We start from the raw sequence: 16,623 nt of genomic DNA, 5'->3' as shown, positions 1-16,623 counted from the left end.
TGGTAGCAAGAATTTTATTTAATAATTTAAATTGAAAGATTCTAATTTTTGAATCCGGTGTCGTTTTGCGTGTCAGTTCATAAACACTATGCCATGCGATCTGTACGTCAAAGATCTCTTCCCAACTATTTTGCAATCTATATGGGACGGCTGTCAATCCTTTGGTCCTTAAGTGAAACTGATTTACTTTTTTATTTATCACAGTTTTCCTTAACCAATTATGTTCTTTAATGCAAGGCCGACAGACAAGTTCCTTACTTTCTCCCCCTTCCACTTTCCTCTTCCACTTTTGCGGTAAGGCTGCAATTACTTGGTTGTAATTTTGGGTAGAGCAGACATTTCCATATGTTTTTGTTAGCTGCATGTGCGACATAACTCCACCAGTCCTACCGATGATATAATTTACGAAGATTATACCTTTTTTAAACATTCTGTCAAAAAATAAAGGTTTTTTGTCAATTAGTATATTTGAATTTAACCACAATATTTGTTGCATTATTTGTCCTGTCGTTTCTGGAGGATTAAATTGAAATTGCAACCAACTTTCTATAGCTTGTTTTAGAAATAGTGATATTTGGGAGATGATTTCCTTTTCAAATAACTGCAAATGAGTTGTTGTAATCTGAATAAAGGGAAAAAGGCCTTTCTTGAACATTGGGTGAGACAATCTTACTAATTTGCTTGAGAACCAGTTCGGATTTAAGTATAACTTTTGTATGACTGAAGCTTTTAGTGAGAGGTCTAATGCTTTAATATTTAATAATTTTTGTCCTCCGAAATCATATTCATTATATAAATATGCCCTTTTAATTTTGTCTGGCTTGCCGTTCCAAATAAAATTGAATATTTTTTTCTCATATAATTTAAAAAACTGTTCGCTAGGCGTAGGCAAGACCATAAGCAAATAGGTAAACTGGGATAATACTAAAGAGTTAATCAGGGTGATTTTTCCACAAATTGACAGGTATTTTCCTTTCCATGGTAGTAAGATCTTATCTCTTTTTGCTAACTTTCTATTAAAATTCATTGAAGTGAGATCATTTATTTCCTTTGGGATATGTATTCCGAATATATCCACATCACCATCATACCATTTTATTGGTAAACTACATGGTAATGTAAAAATTGTATTTTTTAGTGATCCAATACGTAATATAGTACATTTGTCATAATTTGGTTGTAATCCAGAGAGGTTAGAAACTGTATCTAGATCCTCTATGAGGCTGTGGAGGGATTCTAGTTGTGGATTTAAAAGAAAACATGAATCATCAGCGTACAATGACACCTTTGTTTTTAAGCCCTGGATTTCTAATCCTCTGATATTATTATTGGATCTGATTTTAATAGCTAACATCTCGATGGCCACAATAAATAGATATGCCGATAGTGGACAACCTTGTTTCACTCCTCTTGACAGTTTAAAACTTTCTGAGAAATAGCCATTATTTACTATTTTACACCTAGGGTTACTATACATGATTTTGACCCATTTTATAAGAGATTCTCCAAAATTGAAATGCTCCAGGCATTTATATATAAACCCCAGTCGAACTTTATCAAATGCCTTTTCGAAGTCTGCTATGAATAGTTGGCCTGGTTTCCCATATTTTCCATAGTGTTCTATTGTTTCCAATACTTGCCTTATATTATCTCCAATGTATCTTCCATGTAAAAAACCTGTCTGATTAGAATGAATAATATCCGACAATACCTTTTTAATTCTATGCGCTATACATTTTGCTAGGATTTTTGCATCACAACACTGAAGTGTAAGGGGCCTCCAATTTTGTAAATGGACTGGATCTTTATATTTTCCACTTGTATCCTGTTTCAGTAATAATGAGATCAGACCTTCTTCTTGAGTGTCAGATAATCTACCATTTACATAGGAGTGGTTAAAACATGCTAATAACGGTCCTCTTAGTATATCAAAAAAGGTTTGGTATACCATCCAACCCTGGAGTTTTCCCAGACTTAAAGTATTTAATTGCATCCAGAAGTTCCTCCTCTGTAATTTCACCTTCACATGAGTCTTTCTGTGTGGCTGTTAATTTGACATTATCAATAGAAAAAAAATCTCTACAATTAGCTTCAGTTAGAGGAGATGGAGGCGACTGAAAAGAAAACATATGCTTAAAGTACTTTGTTTCTTCCTTCAAAATATCATTTGGTGAATTATGGGTGACTCCGTCAATTGTAACCAGTTTCATTAAGTTCTTTTTGGTAGCATTCCTATGTTGAAGATTAAAAAAGAATTTTGTGCATTTTTCCCCATATTCCATCCAGTTTGCTTTATTTTAATAATATATTACACTTTTATTTTTTAAATAATATATTGCACATTTAAAGGTATCCCATACAATAAGGGGATTCGCTGTACCTATGTTATGTTGGAAAAAGTCAGTTATAAATTCCTTTGTTCTAATTATAAATAAATTATCATCCAATAGGCTTTGATTACATTTCCAATATCCTCGCCCACATGGAAATTCAGTAAGAGTAATGTATATGCCTATTATATGATGGTCCGACCGCATTCTGTCCCCTATCAACACTTTTTTTTACTTTTGGTGCCAACGAGAATGAGATAAGAAAGAAGTCAAGACGACTAGCTTGATTCAGTCTCCGCCATGTATATCTCACTAGATCAGTATATTTAAGCCTCCATATATCTACTAGTTCTAATGTATCCATGACATTCACAATTTCCTTAAGAGCATGTGGGTGATTGTTTGTGGTGTGATTTCCTTTACGGTCCATTGAGCTATTTAAAACAGTATTATAATCCCCCACCATAATAATATTGTCTTGAATTGCTTGCAGGGTTGATAATTTATTATATATATTGTCAAAGAATTGTGGATCATCATTATTTGGTCCGTAAAGGTTAATGGGCCATATCTGTTTATGGTCCAATAACATATTTAAAATAATCCATCTACCTTGCGTATCTATTTTGACAATTTGCACATTCGGATCAAAATTACTATTAATTAATATCATCACCCCTTTTGAATTTCTTTGCCCATGGGAGAAGTATATTCACCCACCCCATTCTTTTTTCCACGCTACTTCATCTCGAATTGTTGAATGAGTTTCCTGTATACAATAGATATTATATTCCTTCTCTTTGAGCCATGTAAATATTGTTCTTCTTTTGTTATTATCAGCTAAGCCATTACAATTATAACTGGCTATACTTATTTCACCATACACCATAATGAGATACAAGTTTCAAGTCTATTTATCATTATATATGTTTGTAAATTTACCAATAAAAAATACCGTAATGATTGAGTGTCCATATAGCTGTACCGTGATATTTGCATTGCTACGGAGTAACCCTTCAATTGTTCTCCACTAATTCACCTGCTAAAGCCCCTCCCCATCCCAAGTTGAGCCGTCATCCCAGTGATCAGCATCCCACCCACAGTTCACGCGTAGGATTCTAACATATAACCCGTATTACATTTAATTCATTGACAAGCAATTATTATCCTAGCAAATAATTCCCGTGGTCCATCCCATACCCCCCCCCCCCTCCCCCCCACAACAGATGCCAGACAAGCACACACGCACATACTCACATACTCCAACACACTCAACCCCCCTCCTCCACAATCCACCATAAAATCAGATACTCAACGGCTGTTATATCCCAGAGCCCAACTCGAGAAATAACCTGATTTACGAGTGCACATACAGTTAAAGCTGATTGAGAAAGCATGCAGATTGAGCAGAAATTGATAACAATGTGAGATTTGATTAATCTACTTAATCTATGTCAAGTCCTAGGTGATGGAGATCAGATCCACCCTCTTCACCTGAGACACATGTGGTATATTGGCCATATACCACAAACCCCCAAGGTTGCTGCCTTATTGCTATTATAAACTGGTTACCAACGTGATTAGTAATCAAGAGAGAACCATCACACTCTCCCAGAAGCTTGGCTGGTGAGTAAAACACGCAAATTCAGACAAACAAAAAGGTGTAATGGGTTCGCACTCAAAAAGATGTTGCAGAAAGCTTACTTCATTATTTGATTTTTTAAATAATGTTCACTGCATCAAGGATAGCGTACGCAGACGTTTCGGCTTTACAGCCTTTTTCAGTGTGTAGGTACAATTGAATTTTAATTCAAAACAGTATTTGTAAAGAACAACCGATGAGCAGCAGGTGCTTCTAATCAGGGTTGCCACTCATCTGCCAATCAGGGATGTGGCTTTTCTGATCTACCTGTATACAAATTAGTCACAAAGAAATACAGAATTATAGGGTACGGGAGCGAGCAGTAAGCTTTATGCGACATCTTTTTGTGTGCGAACCCATTACCTTTTCGTTTACCAACATAATTAGAACAGTAAAGATAAATAGAACAGTAAACAAGTATTTTTGCATCATACCCGTAAGTATATTGTCTGATATACACATGGCTGAAATGCTGTTTCAGCCAATCAGCATCCAGTACCCAAACTACCCAGTTTATAATGTGTTATAATACATACCTGTCCCATCATGGTCTCTTTGTACTGCTTCTTCTGGGTGACCTTGATGGGCGGCAGCTTGGTGACAGCTGACACCAGGAAGTTCATGAGGATGTCCTCACAGTTGGCCAGCTGGTCCACCAAGCCCTTCAGGCTGGCAGGCAGGAAGTTTGTGTACAGGAAGTGGTAATATCTGAGGAGGAAGAATAAATTAGTGAACAGGAAGTGGTAATATCTGGAGAGGGAGAAGAAGAAGAGTCGAGAGGGTGATTTGGAAGTGCTTGGAAAGATCTGGGATGCACTCAAGATCGAGTTTGAATCGATTTATTCGATTGAGTTAATCAAAGCTAATCAAACAGTTCAATGTCAGTTTTATAGACAGTGCTGAATTGAGTCTTTGTTGAACAACTGTATGAAAAAGACAATGTAATGAGGTTTGGAACAGGATCTATCATGCTCCACTCAACATGACTGACGTATGTGGCCTCAGGCTACTTCCTACAGTAGTGTTCAGTTCAGGCTGATGTCACTTTCAATTGTCTTTGATACCTTTCCAGCCATTACAATGAGCCCGTCCTCCGATTTCTTCCTCCACCAGCCTCCACTGGTAGTCAGTGCTTTGACTTGGACAGGTCACCGGACCAGAGTACCGGCACCTCAAGTTCTCTACTGCTTGTCTTCCTGCACCTCTTATAGAATATTAGCTCAAAGGTATTGTGGAGTTCCTGCACCTAAATATAAACAGTACCATTATCCAAAATAAGTACCGGCACCCATTTCAGTCCATGTCAAGCACTGCTGGTAGTGATGTACTGTATAGTAGGGTGAAGTTGCCCCTAGACACTGATCTTGGGTCAGTTTTGCATTTCCCCTACTAAAGGTTAAGCTAAGGATTGGGGGAGGGGAAGCTGATCCTAGATCTATACCTAGGGGAAGCTTCACCCCAGAGCTTGTACTGTAGCTTTCTGTACCTGTGGTAGATGGCAGCTCCGGTCAGCACCATGGAGTAGTCGTTGGTCCACTTGGAAGTGTAGCCCCAGCGCTCCTTGTTACTGTCCCAGAAGTGGCTCCGGGCCGGGTAGCCCACCAACCGCTCTGGAAAGCTCTGCCAAACCGTGAAGGCAAAGTCCACCTGAGGAGGAAGACAAAGCATCATGTTATTAAAGAGATACTTTGGGATTTTGACAATGAGGCCCTTTATCTACTTCCCCAGAGTCAGATGAACTTGTGGATACCATTTTTATGTCTGCGTTCAGTATGAAAGAAGTTAGCGGGAATTTCACGAGTCAATGCTAACTAGCGTTAGCGCAATGACTTGCTTGCAGATACCATAGACTTCAAGTCATTGTGCTGACGCAAGTTAGCAATTGCGCTAGCGCTAGTTAGCAACTTCCTTCAAACTGCACGCAGAGACATAATAATGGTATCCACAAGTTCATCTGACTCTGGGGAAGTAGATAAAGCACCTTATTGCCAAAATCCTGAAGTATCCCTTCAACATACATTTATACACTATGAAGGCACATTCTCTCCAGGCATAGACATACACACACACCCTCTCTCGAATGCCTCAACACACCACGCAGGCACGCACATGTGCGCACACACACAATCACAACTCATAACACAAACAGACATCTTATTACAAAAATGTGTTTTCAAATGCCCTCTTCAGTTGGCTGACCTCTCGCTGGTTGATCAAAGGATTTAAACAAATAATTAGAGAAAACATCAGACGGAGTCTGGCTGGTTCCAGCAGCAGCCACACAAACAGAGCCTGCGTCCCAAATGACACCTTACTCCCAATATAGTGCACTACTTTTGTAGTCAAGTGGTCAAAAGTAGTGCTCTATGTAAGGAATAGGGTGCCATTTTGGACGAATAGAGTGCCTCCACCAGAGACTGAATTAAGAGTGTATAATAACACAGCCACACGGTCGCCACAAAAACAGCCTTTATGGGCTCCCACTCAAAATCCTGTCAACATCTGTGTTCTCATGGTATTATGCCAAACTCTGTGCTCGAGGAATGAAGAGAAAAGCCACCCCAGGAAGGAGAAATTAAACAGCACTTGGTGGCCACAATGTTGGGTTCCTCAATATGCAGGGGATCACAATGTGATTAAAGATGACAATTAGACAGAGAGAGATGTAGAGAAAGAGAGAGACGGGGAGAGCAAGAAATTGAGAAAAGTGTAAGGAGTTGGAGGGATAGAGAAAGAGATCAATAGAGAAACTGCTAGAGTTAAGAAGAGGGCAAAATACCAGAGAGAAAAGGGGAGATCGCTACGTACTATATAAGAGAGGGAGGAAGAGAAAGTTGCATGTGGGACAAAAGTGACACAGAGCGAAGCAGTGAGAGAGGGAGGTTTGGAGCGCTCTATACTTTCACTCGCTCTCTCCCTACCTCTGTACTCTCATAATTTAATATAATATTTAATATGCCATTTAGCAGACGCTTTTATCCAAAGCGACTTATAGTCATGTGTGCATACATTTTTACATATGGGTGGTCCCGGGGATTGAACCCACTACACTGGCGTTACAAGCGCCATGCTCTACCAATTGAGCTACAGAGGCCCAGCCAGCCAGCCAGCCTTGGTCCCTGTCAGGTGAGTAGTGCTGGCGAAGCGTGGAGGAGTGGCGCTCCCTCTCTATTTCCAATTTGAGAATACACAGCTGGTAAAACCATTTCTGAAAGACGTATTCTGATAAATTCGAAGTAAATTCTATTTAATTACTACTAAAACTCCATGAAAAACTATAGAATGACAAATCAAATAAATATATATAGCAGCCTAGAGGTAGGTAAATGGTGGTTTCTTCCTGTCTTCTCTCTGACGGTGGCGAGAATTATGAACTATAGGCTACGTGTGTGCACTGCGGAGGCCTGTCGGAGGCTTGACCACTTTGGCCAATCAGAACGTTAAAAAAATATCCAAAGTCACTGTGTGTCTGCCTTGATGTTCATAAAACTCCACGGACCCCCTCTTGCGCAGTGGAACCCAGAATGATGTGTGACCACTTGGTTAAGGCGACGCCGTTCTTCCAAGGACACCCAAACCAGAATGGACACCGCAAAGCCCAAGGAGCCTGACCCTTTCTAAAAGTTGCTGTAGCCCTGCGTGGGATATTTAGCCTACATTGGCTATTGGTTGAGACGCAGGGCCCGTTCTAGCTTGGTATGTCAGGGTGGGCAATTGGAAATGTGAATTGAGCCAAGTTGGAGGTAATAACGCATTTAAGGTTATAGTTTTTTGAGATGCATGAATACACCACACCAAAAGCTTGATTTTATGGCTGTTTTAAAACAAATTTCCTGGAATTCTACAGAGTAATGATTTATGTTCACTACTTTGTCATTTGACAGTTCATCTCTCTGTTTTCTTTTATTCTGTAATAGGGTATATTGTAACCATGTGTTTAAGCTAATCAAATGATACAGCGTGTAAGCTACACAATACAATGAAACTCGCAATAAAGCTCTCCACGCAAACAGTGCAATGATATTAAGCTATTTGTATTTACATTAGGCTATACCCTACAAATAGCTATACCATGTAGTCGTAGGCCTGTTAAACTATACTGTAAATTATTGTTGTTGTTTCCTAAACTGGCCGAATGGCAGAGCTATCCTTCAGCACCACTTTAAATGATTTCTCATCAAGATCTGTTGCCTACGCCTAATAGTCATACTCATCACTTATTATTATTACAAATAGAAGATTATCACGTCTCACAATGGCGCTCGTTCAGTAAAGTTAGATCAAAGCTGAATCAATGTCTAGCAAGATCACATAATGATTCATGTGCATGTTTCATAACAGAACCGAATATAATACCATAGCATAGTAGGCCTATAATGTTACTGCTACACCAGAAACAGCTTATCATTTCTAATGAGATTTTAGGATGGTTAGCTGAAGCTGAAAAAGAACAAGCCACTAGGCAGGATATATGCTTAGATTGAAACAAAATACAAGAAAGGCTAATGGTTTAACACTGTCTTCTCTAATTCGCTCACAAAACAGTAATTCAAGAAGATCTAAATGCACACTCCCATGAAACTGATTGAGATTAATCAAATGATTGGCATGGAGATGAAGTTTCACCGGTAAAAATGTGAAGAATTATCATTGCCTATTTTGAAATTAGGTAGCCTATCCCTAACTTGGTGTTTGAGGGTATTAAAAATAGAAAATGTTCTTTAGACAATATGTGTGGGCATAGGCAGATGCTATTCAATTGGCTACATCTGTCGGTACAAACTTTGAGGAAATTCTGACGTCATTTACATATTTTCTTTGCACTCCCGCACCTAAAAAAAAATAGCATTATACCACTGGTCCTTGTGCTGACACAGCGCCACACAAAGCACTGAGGGCCCTGGAGTCATGCCAATGGTGACATTATCCCCATCAGCAGAACAGAGCGGAGCAGAGGCCCCAGCAGCCTGGTTGGCCACTACACTTACAGGGAGGGAGGGAAGAGAGAGAGAAAGAAAGAGGGTTGAGAGATGGAGAGAGAGATGTAGGGGAAAGATACAGAGACAGACAGGGAAAGAGAGGAGAGAAAGAGAGAAGGTGGAAAGGGGGATAGTCTGGGGAGCTACATGAGGAGAGAGAGTAGCCAGTAAAACAAAAGAACAACAGCATGAGGTGGAGTGAGGCGAGTTTAGAAAAGCAAGGAGTTCAAGGGTAGAAAAGCAGGGGAGAGTACCAGCGCTCTAGAGAGAAAGTAGTCCCCCATTCCAACATAGTAGTAGGCAGTATCCATAGTGATGTGTGGAGGAACACTAACCTCTGTTGTCGAGAGCACTGTGTCCTCATCCAGACTGAGCACGGCGTCGGTAACCATGGTCTCGTAGGGCAGGAAGCGACTGCTCATCACCTGCAAGGAGAGACCGAGAGCACACAGGGTCAGCACTCTGTAGCTCAGTTGGTAGAGCATGGTGGTTGCAACGCCGGGATAGCGGGTTCGATTCCGGGCACCACCCGTACGTAAAATGTATGCACGCATGACTAAGTCGCTTTGAATAAAAGCATCTGCTAATTGGCATATATTATTATATATTATAACAGCACAAGGGTGGGATGCCAATACATAAAGCACTGGATAGAGTCGTCCCATGAATTAATGGGTTCCTTTAGTCTTCTACATTCCTTTTGTGACCAGTTATGAATATGGTAAAAATATGGTGGAAACTTCACCTATAGAATAGATTGGATTGAGAATATTCGCTTGAATGTTGTGAAATCCTACAAACACACACACAATAGCCCTCATCTTACATTCATTTCCCTTTCCTGACTGTGACAGCTTTAAATAATTACAAAATATATAGTACGGGTAGCAGAGGGATGGTGGGTGTGTGGAGGGCCACACTGGGTAGGTAAAATATTGTCTTAATGATTATGTGGATATATATACAGTACATACATTTACTGACATAAATGCCAAGGGTGGATAAACACACACTTAAGTGTATGTAAACTCAGCAAAAAAAGAAACGTCCTCTCACTGGCAACTGCGTTTATTTTCAGCAAACTTCACATGTGTAAATATTTGTATGAACATAACAAGATTCAACAACTGAGACATAAACTGAACAAGTTCCACAGACATGTGACTAACAGAAATTGAATAATGTGTCCCTGAACAAAGGGGGGGTCAAAATAAAAAGTAACAGTCAGTATCTGGTGTGGCCATCAGCTGCATTAAGTACTGCAGTGTTTCTCCTTTGCCAGTTCTTGCGGTGATATGTTACCCCAGGCACCTCCAAGTTCCCAGACATTTCTGGGGGGAACGGCCCTAGCCCTCACCCTCCGATCCAACAGGTCCCAGACGTGCTCAATGGGTTTGAGATCCGGGCTCTTCGCTGGCCATGGCAGAAGACTGACATTCCTGTCTTGCAGGAAATCACGCACAGAACGAGCAGTATTGCTGGTGGCATTGTCATGCTGGAGGGTCATGTCAGGATGAGCCTGCAGGAAGGGTACCACATGAGGGAGGAGGATGTCTTCCCTGTAACGCACAGCGTTGAGATTGCCTGCAATGACAACAAGCTCAGTCCGATGATGCTGTGACACACCGCCCCAGACCATGACGGACCCTCCACCTCCAAATTGATCCCACTCCAGAGTACAGGCCTCGGTGTAATGCTCATTCCTTCGACGATAAACGCAAATCTGACCATCACCCCTGGTGAGACAAAACCGCGACTCATCAGTGAAGAGCACTTTTTGCCAGTCCTGTCTGGTCCAGCGACGGTGGGTTTGTGCCCATAGGCGACATTGTTGCCGGTGATGTCTGCTGAGGACCTGCCTTACAACAGGCTTACAAGCCCTCAGTCCAGCCTCTCTCAGCCTATTGCGGACAGTCTGAGCACTGATGGAGGGATTGTGCGTTCCTGGTGTAACTCGGGCAGTTGTTGTTGCCATCCTGTACCTGACCCGCAGGTGTGATGTTCGGATGTACCGATCCTGTGCAGGTGTTGTTACACGTGGTCTGCCACTGCGAGGACGATCAGCTGTCCATCCTGTCTCCCTGTAGCGCTGTCTTAGGCGTCTCACAGTACGGACATTGCAATTTATTGCCCTGGCCACATCTGCAGTCCTCATGCCTCCTTGCAGCATGCCTAAGGCACGTTCACGCAGATGAGCAGGGACCCTGGGCATCTTTCTTTTGGTGTTTTTCAGAGTCAGTAGAATGGCCTCTTTAGTGTCCTAAGTTTTCATAACTGTGACCTTAATTGCCTACCATCTGTAAGCTGTTAGTGTCTTAACGACCATTCCACAGAAGCATGTTCATTAATTGTTTATGGTTCATTGAACAAGCATGGGAAACAGTGTTTAAACCCTTTACAATGAAGATCTGTGAAGTTATTTGGATTTTTACGAATTATCTTTGAAAGACAGGGTCCTGAAAAAGGGACGTTTCTTTTTTTGCAGAGTTTATATTCACTAGAAATCAAAACACCTCCCACACTCACATTCAGCCAGAGAACCACACACGCTACACACGCGTCACACACACGCGCTCCCCCCCCCCCTTTCAAACGCTTTGAATAACAGCCACCACCCACTTCCTTGTAACCTTTTCTCTGGAGAAAGACTCAGCACTGAAGGTCGGGTCATTCCAAGAATCTTTCGAAAAGTTGCAGTTTATATAAAGTATAGTGTGTGTGTGTATAATGCATAAAGCGTTGGGTAGAGAGGCTGGAGAACAGAGGCTGATGTGTCAGAAATACACAGGTGGCCTCTTTTCTTCACAACACGTCATACCCACCGACCGCTGCCACAAAGTGCCCTGAACTGAACACACTGAGCCGAATGACTCATCAGATCGCTGTGTGTAACTGTATGTGGCAGAGAAGTGTGGCAAAAACAACTAAACGACTTGACAACACAATTGACTCAATATGTCTACAATTCCCAGCCACGTTTTAGTCGCTCAGACGGGCCAAAAGAAAAAAAAGAAAAAATCCTTCCCCTCCGTTCCGTTCTTCGCATTTCCACTGACGTGGTGGGAAAAGAGAGGAGAAAAGAGAGAGAGCGAGAGGGGGGGGATTGAGGATGAGAGACTCATCACAGATGGTTTGTAACGTTAGAAGTGTGACACGTTCGCCTGGGAGGGCTCGTACGCACTAGGAATGCAATGCAAGCTCTTAGAGGAGGAATCAGCCTCCAGCACTCCTCAGAGAGCGAGAGAGAGAGGGAAGGAGATGGAGGGCGAAGGAGAGAGAGAGAGAGAGAGGGAGAGAGAGGGAGGGAGAGGAAGAAAGAAAGAGGGAGATAGGAAAAGAGAGAAAAACAGTGACGTATAGCGAGAGGGTAAAGAAAGACTGCGAGAGAGTGACACACAGAGACAGACAGAGAGAGAGACACAGACAGACAGACAGAGAGAGAGACACAGAGACAGACAGACAGACAGACAGACAGACAGACAGACAGACAGACAGAGCGAGAGCGAGCGAGAAAGGGCCAACAAAATGTGTTGTGTAAACCACAATAACACTGCTGGGCGGCTCGTGGGGGCTTCAATTGAAGAGTCGTAAAGCAGAGGGCGCATGGCCACCATTCCAGCCCAGAGAGGCCAGGAATAGCTCTTCTCTCCTTCTGTACTCATACTACCCACTACAGGGCTGGTGGCTCAGAGAGAGGCTCGCCATGTTTGGCTGGGCCCGCCACAGTAAACAACGAGCCTGCCGCAAGCGCAACAAACCACAGACCTGGGTGGTATTCAACTCCGGCCGTTGTCGCCGACCCACAGCCAAAGACAACGCTCCCTCTGTGATTGACAGCGTAAGAAAACCAGAGAGGTGGAGAGAGATGTGGGGAGAAACCAAAACTCTGCCCGCTCCGTTGTGACTGATGAGTGAGAGAAACCACTCAAATTGATTGACAGCTCAACAAAAGTTGTGGTGTTAGAGTGAGCCTGACTAACACCACACTTCAGCCTCTCAAACTACTGGCACAGATCACACTTCCTGTGTCAACTTTTACCTCTCACGATGAGGGCGTAGAGATGCCAAGACACTGTAGTCGAACCCCCTACGGAACACTGACAGACCAAAGCGTTGTCAAGATAACCTCTAACAATCTGTTAGGACATTATTTCCTCGACCTAAACAATGGTTTATGGCATGGAATTGCAAAGTCAGCTGTCAACTTATGACATCTGCTATTCAATGCATATGACAGCATTATGCAGCTCCAAGGTCAATGATGGTTGTATATGAAGATGCCTAGAAACTGCTTCTCCAATAGAAATCCCAGATCACACTTGAAGGAGATGTCATGGTGATGTTAGCTAGTTAAGCTCATGCGCGGAAACACGTCATCAGGTATAACGGTTGTGTCGCACCGAACCTCATGCCGTCAAATCAAAAGCGCTCCTTCAATATAAGGTTGTTTTTTACTAAATGAAAACGTGTCAGTTTGTCAATTTCACGAGGTTGGAGAAATAACATGTTCAGCTACTTAAAAGGTGCTACGCAGAAAATGTCCATAATATATCTGCAGTAATAGTGGAAAGATAGTGTTTCACAGTGTTACTTACCCACCAGTGTTGTGATTGGCTGTGATATTTGCCTATTAAGTTCTCCATCCATTGTCAAAATGGGAAAGCTGTTTTGACTTTGTGGCTGTGTTATCTAGTGGAAATTGAATCAAGCGGCCAATGTTGAAATCACTCTGTCGTTTCCTGGTTGCTAAAATTCTACACTGTTCGCTAAATGTCCTTTTATGTGAGAAAACAAGTACTGACTAGTGTAGGAAATCATTGTGCCATCTAAATCATTGTGAAATATATTTTCAATCACAAAAATACATTTTTTTTTTTACAGCTGTTTGAAGCTGGTTGACCAAAACAGAAACTAAAAGGCTCAAGCCGAGTCTCCGCCATGTTACGGGGAAATGGGATGCGGGGGATATTTGTTTTGAATGCAGCCTAGTGCTGTTGCAATTCACCTAGCTTCCACACAGGGGAGAAATTCTGAGAAATTATATGTGTAGCACCTTTAAGACAATGTCTCGAATCTCGGTTGTGCCTTTAGAAATAGAGAAAATAAACTACTAAGGAATAATTTTTTACTTCTCTCATTGACTTCCCAAACCACAAACCCCGGTCTGGTCTGACGAGTCTGCTTCGAAGTGTTCCCGGAAATATCGTGATGTTGGGCCTCTGGGTTTATAAACGCTGTGGTCAAGTCCTCATATGATCAAAGCATACATAAGCCAAAATGATGGCACTGAACAACGCTTGGGGGCGTAGTGAAGCCAAAATGAAGGTATTGTACTTGAAGGCATAGAGAAACCAAAATGGTGTCCCAGCTCACCTTGTTTTCTCCCTCGATGACAATGACGGGCACAGAGGTGGCAGGCCAGTGGTGCTTGGCAGGGAGAGGCTTGTCACAGTTCCACAGCACAATGATCTGAGACGGAAGAGAGAGAGAAGGGGAGTTGGGGAGAGAGAAAGACAGAGAGAGACAGTGATTGAGAAGATAGGAGGGGGAGGTAAAGGTGGAGGGGGAGGTAAAGGTGAAGAGAGCGGGGGAGAGGGAGAAAGAGGGAGAGAGAGCAGGAGGAGAGAGATCTCATGAGAATCACAGATATGACATTCTAAAATTACACCTCATTTGCATTTTTATTTATTAACCAAATAACACTACATTCCCCCATCGTACGTCTTCAACATTTCTCATTATCTAATTCAAAACTGACATTTCAATCCATCCAAACACCCCACAGTTACATTGAATTGAGTGCTAAAACGTCTGTTAAATGGGATCCCTTTTCACCTTTTCAACAATAGTGCCTCAGATCATGTTTTACATGGGGGCTACATGGGAACTGTGTGTTCTGTGCCCTTGTGACCGACTTCCCTAACATGTAATTATACCTTGAGTTAACCTTAACGATCCACTTCACTTTGACACCCGTCCACATGCATGTTTAATGGAGGGACACACACGACACCTGAATGTACGACTACACAGGGATACGGTGTATCCCTCTGCGGCGGCTCTTCTTCTCTCACACATGCACACACACGCTTTTGTTTTACTCCAGCTGACATGGGAGATGACGTGTACGAAAGAGAGACAGGCGGAGAGACCCGGCGGAGAGACCCGGCAGAGAGACCCGGCAGAGAGACCCGGCGGAGAGACCCGGCAGAGAGACCCGGCGGAGAGACCCGGCGGAGAGAACCGGCGGAGAGACCCGGCAGAGAGACCCGGCAGAGAGACCCGGCAGAGATATGGCTGGATGGATGAAGGCTTGTAAAGGGATGAGCATGCTTACAGCCATGTGTGGTGAATGGACAGTGCTAAGACACACACGCTGTCAGAGCAGCGTGAGAATCCATTCTTAGATAGATCTATTCCTGCTTCCCTCGGATGATGACAGAGGAGTTGGCAGGCAGATGGCGTCTCTGTCAACCTGCCAGCTGTGGGTGTGAGAGAGAGGCGAGAGAGTGTGCATGTGTGAGTGTGTTGTCTTGTATGTGTGTTTAGTGTGTTCTGTATGTGTTGCAGTGTGAGTGTGTGTCTAGGTGTGCGTGTCAGTGACGTGAGCGACAGATGCACACCATTCTTCTGTAAAACTGTGGAGCACACGCACTCACAGCAGGAGGTCCACAATCTCTGCATGTATGTCTCTGCCAGTGCCGGCTCAAAGGTTTTCTTTCCCAATATTCTCTCCCCCGCCCTCTCCCTTTCATTCACTTATTTATATCCCTCTCTTCACCTCCTCTTCCACTTCCCGGCCCCCTCAACATGGAAGTCTTTGTGAGATGATAGAAAATGTTGATACTTTTAATATGTACGCGGCTCTCAGCTTTGCACAGGGAGCCTGGAATGTCGAATACAAACACTTCTATAGAGAAGGGAGGGTTGCACACCTCCCTATACGTTGGGAAACATCTAAGAAGCATTATGGTGGAGTGTGTGTAAGACACTATAATACACACAGCTATCGGGGGGGGATGACTTTGGTTTCATTTCCCCAGCCCTGGTTAAAACCAGCGAAGGGATCAATACTTCTTGTATCCAGCGGAGCAATGGGGCTTTCAGACGGACAAGCACGCACAGCCACATGCACGCACACAGAGAGAGAGAGATGGAGTCGGTACCATGGAGACCGATACCCGATCGGTACAAACCACCTTTCTAATTCAATCCACAGGAGTTAACGCTGAGATGGTAGAGAGAGGTTGGTCCTCTATTGGTGCTGGAGAAGTGTCATTTAAAAAACTGGCTCGGCAATAATGCTATGAAATCACTCACAGTTGGAGTAATATTGGGTTTCGGGAGTGTTCCGACAATTGAAGGGACACACAGGAATGTGCACACGCCCAGAAACACGTTTGTGGCTTCTTACCTGTGCACAGTACTGCGATTTGGCAACAGCCACCAGCAGCTTGAGGATGGGCTGGGATTGGGAGACCAGGGGGGTGACTGCATGGATGACTGCTGTGAACTTGGGGTACGGTTTTATACCTGGAACATAACACAGATCAAACTTACAGTATTACTGGTCGGGTTTGATACCTACAATACAGACAAACATATCATATTTTTTACAGTTTGATGGCTGGAACACAGACAAACAGAAAGTAGGATATTGACGTCACTCTGT

General features: G+C 42.9%; 1 protein-coding gene across 1 annotated transcript in view; it reads right to left on the bottom strand.

The window, feature by feature from the left end:
* LOC121571473 (exostosin-1b) overlaps positions 1–16,623 on the bottom strand; it is a 132,371-nt gene that overhangs the window by 13,367 nt on the left and 102,381 nt on the right. The window contains exons 6-10 of the mRNA XM_041882954.2: positions 16,366–16,484; positions 14,325–14,420; positions 9,287–9,376; positions 5,459–5,619; positions 4,509–4,680 (exon numbers count right to left, since the gene is read on the bottom strand). Of these exons, the coding sequence (XP_041738888.1) occupies positions 4,509–4,680; positions 5,459–5,619; positions 9,287–9,376; positions 14,325–14,420; positions 16,366–16,484 (638 nt within the window). The remainder of the gene's footprint in view (positions 1–4,508; positions 4,681–5,458; positions 5,620–9,286; positions 9,377–14,324; positions 14,421–16,365; positions 16,485–16,623) is intronic.

The sequence above is a fragment of the Coregonus clupeaformis genome, chromosome 8 (genome assembly GCF_020615455.1).
Source record: "Coregonus clupeaformis isolate EN_2021a chromosome 8, ASM2061545v1, whole genome shotgun sequence".
Classification (NCBI taxonomy): Eukaryota; Metazoa; Chordata; class Actinopteri; order Salmoniformes; family Salmonidae; genus Coregonus; species Coregonus clupeaformis.
Note: the sequence above shows the minus strand (reverse complement) of the source record. Positions and strands in the feature narration are given on the sequence as shown.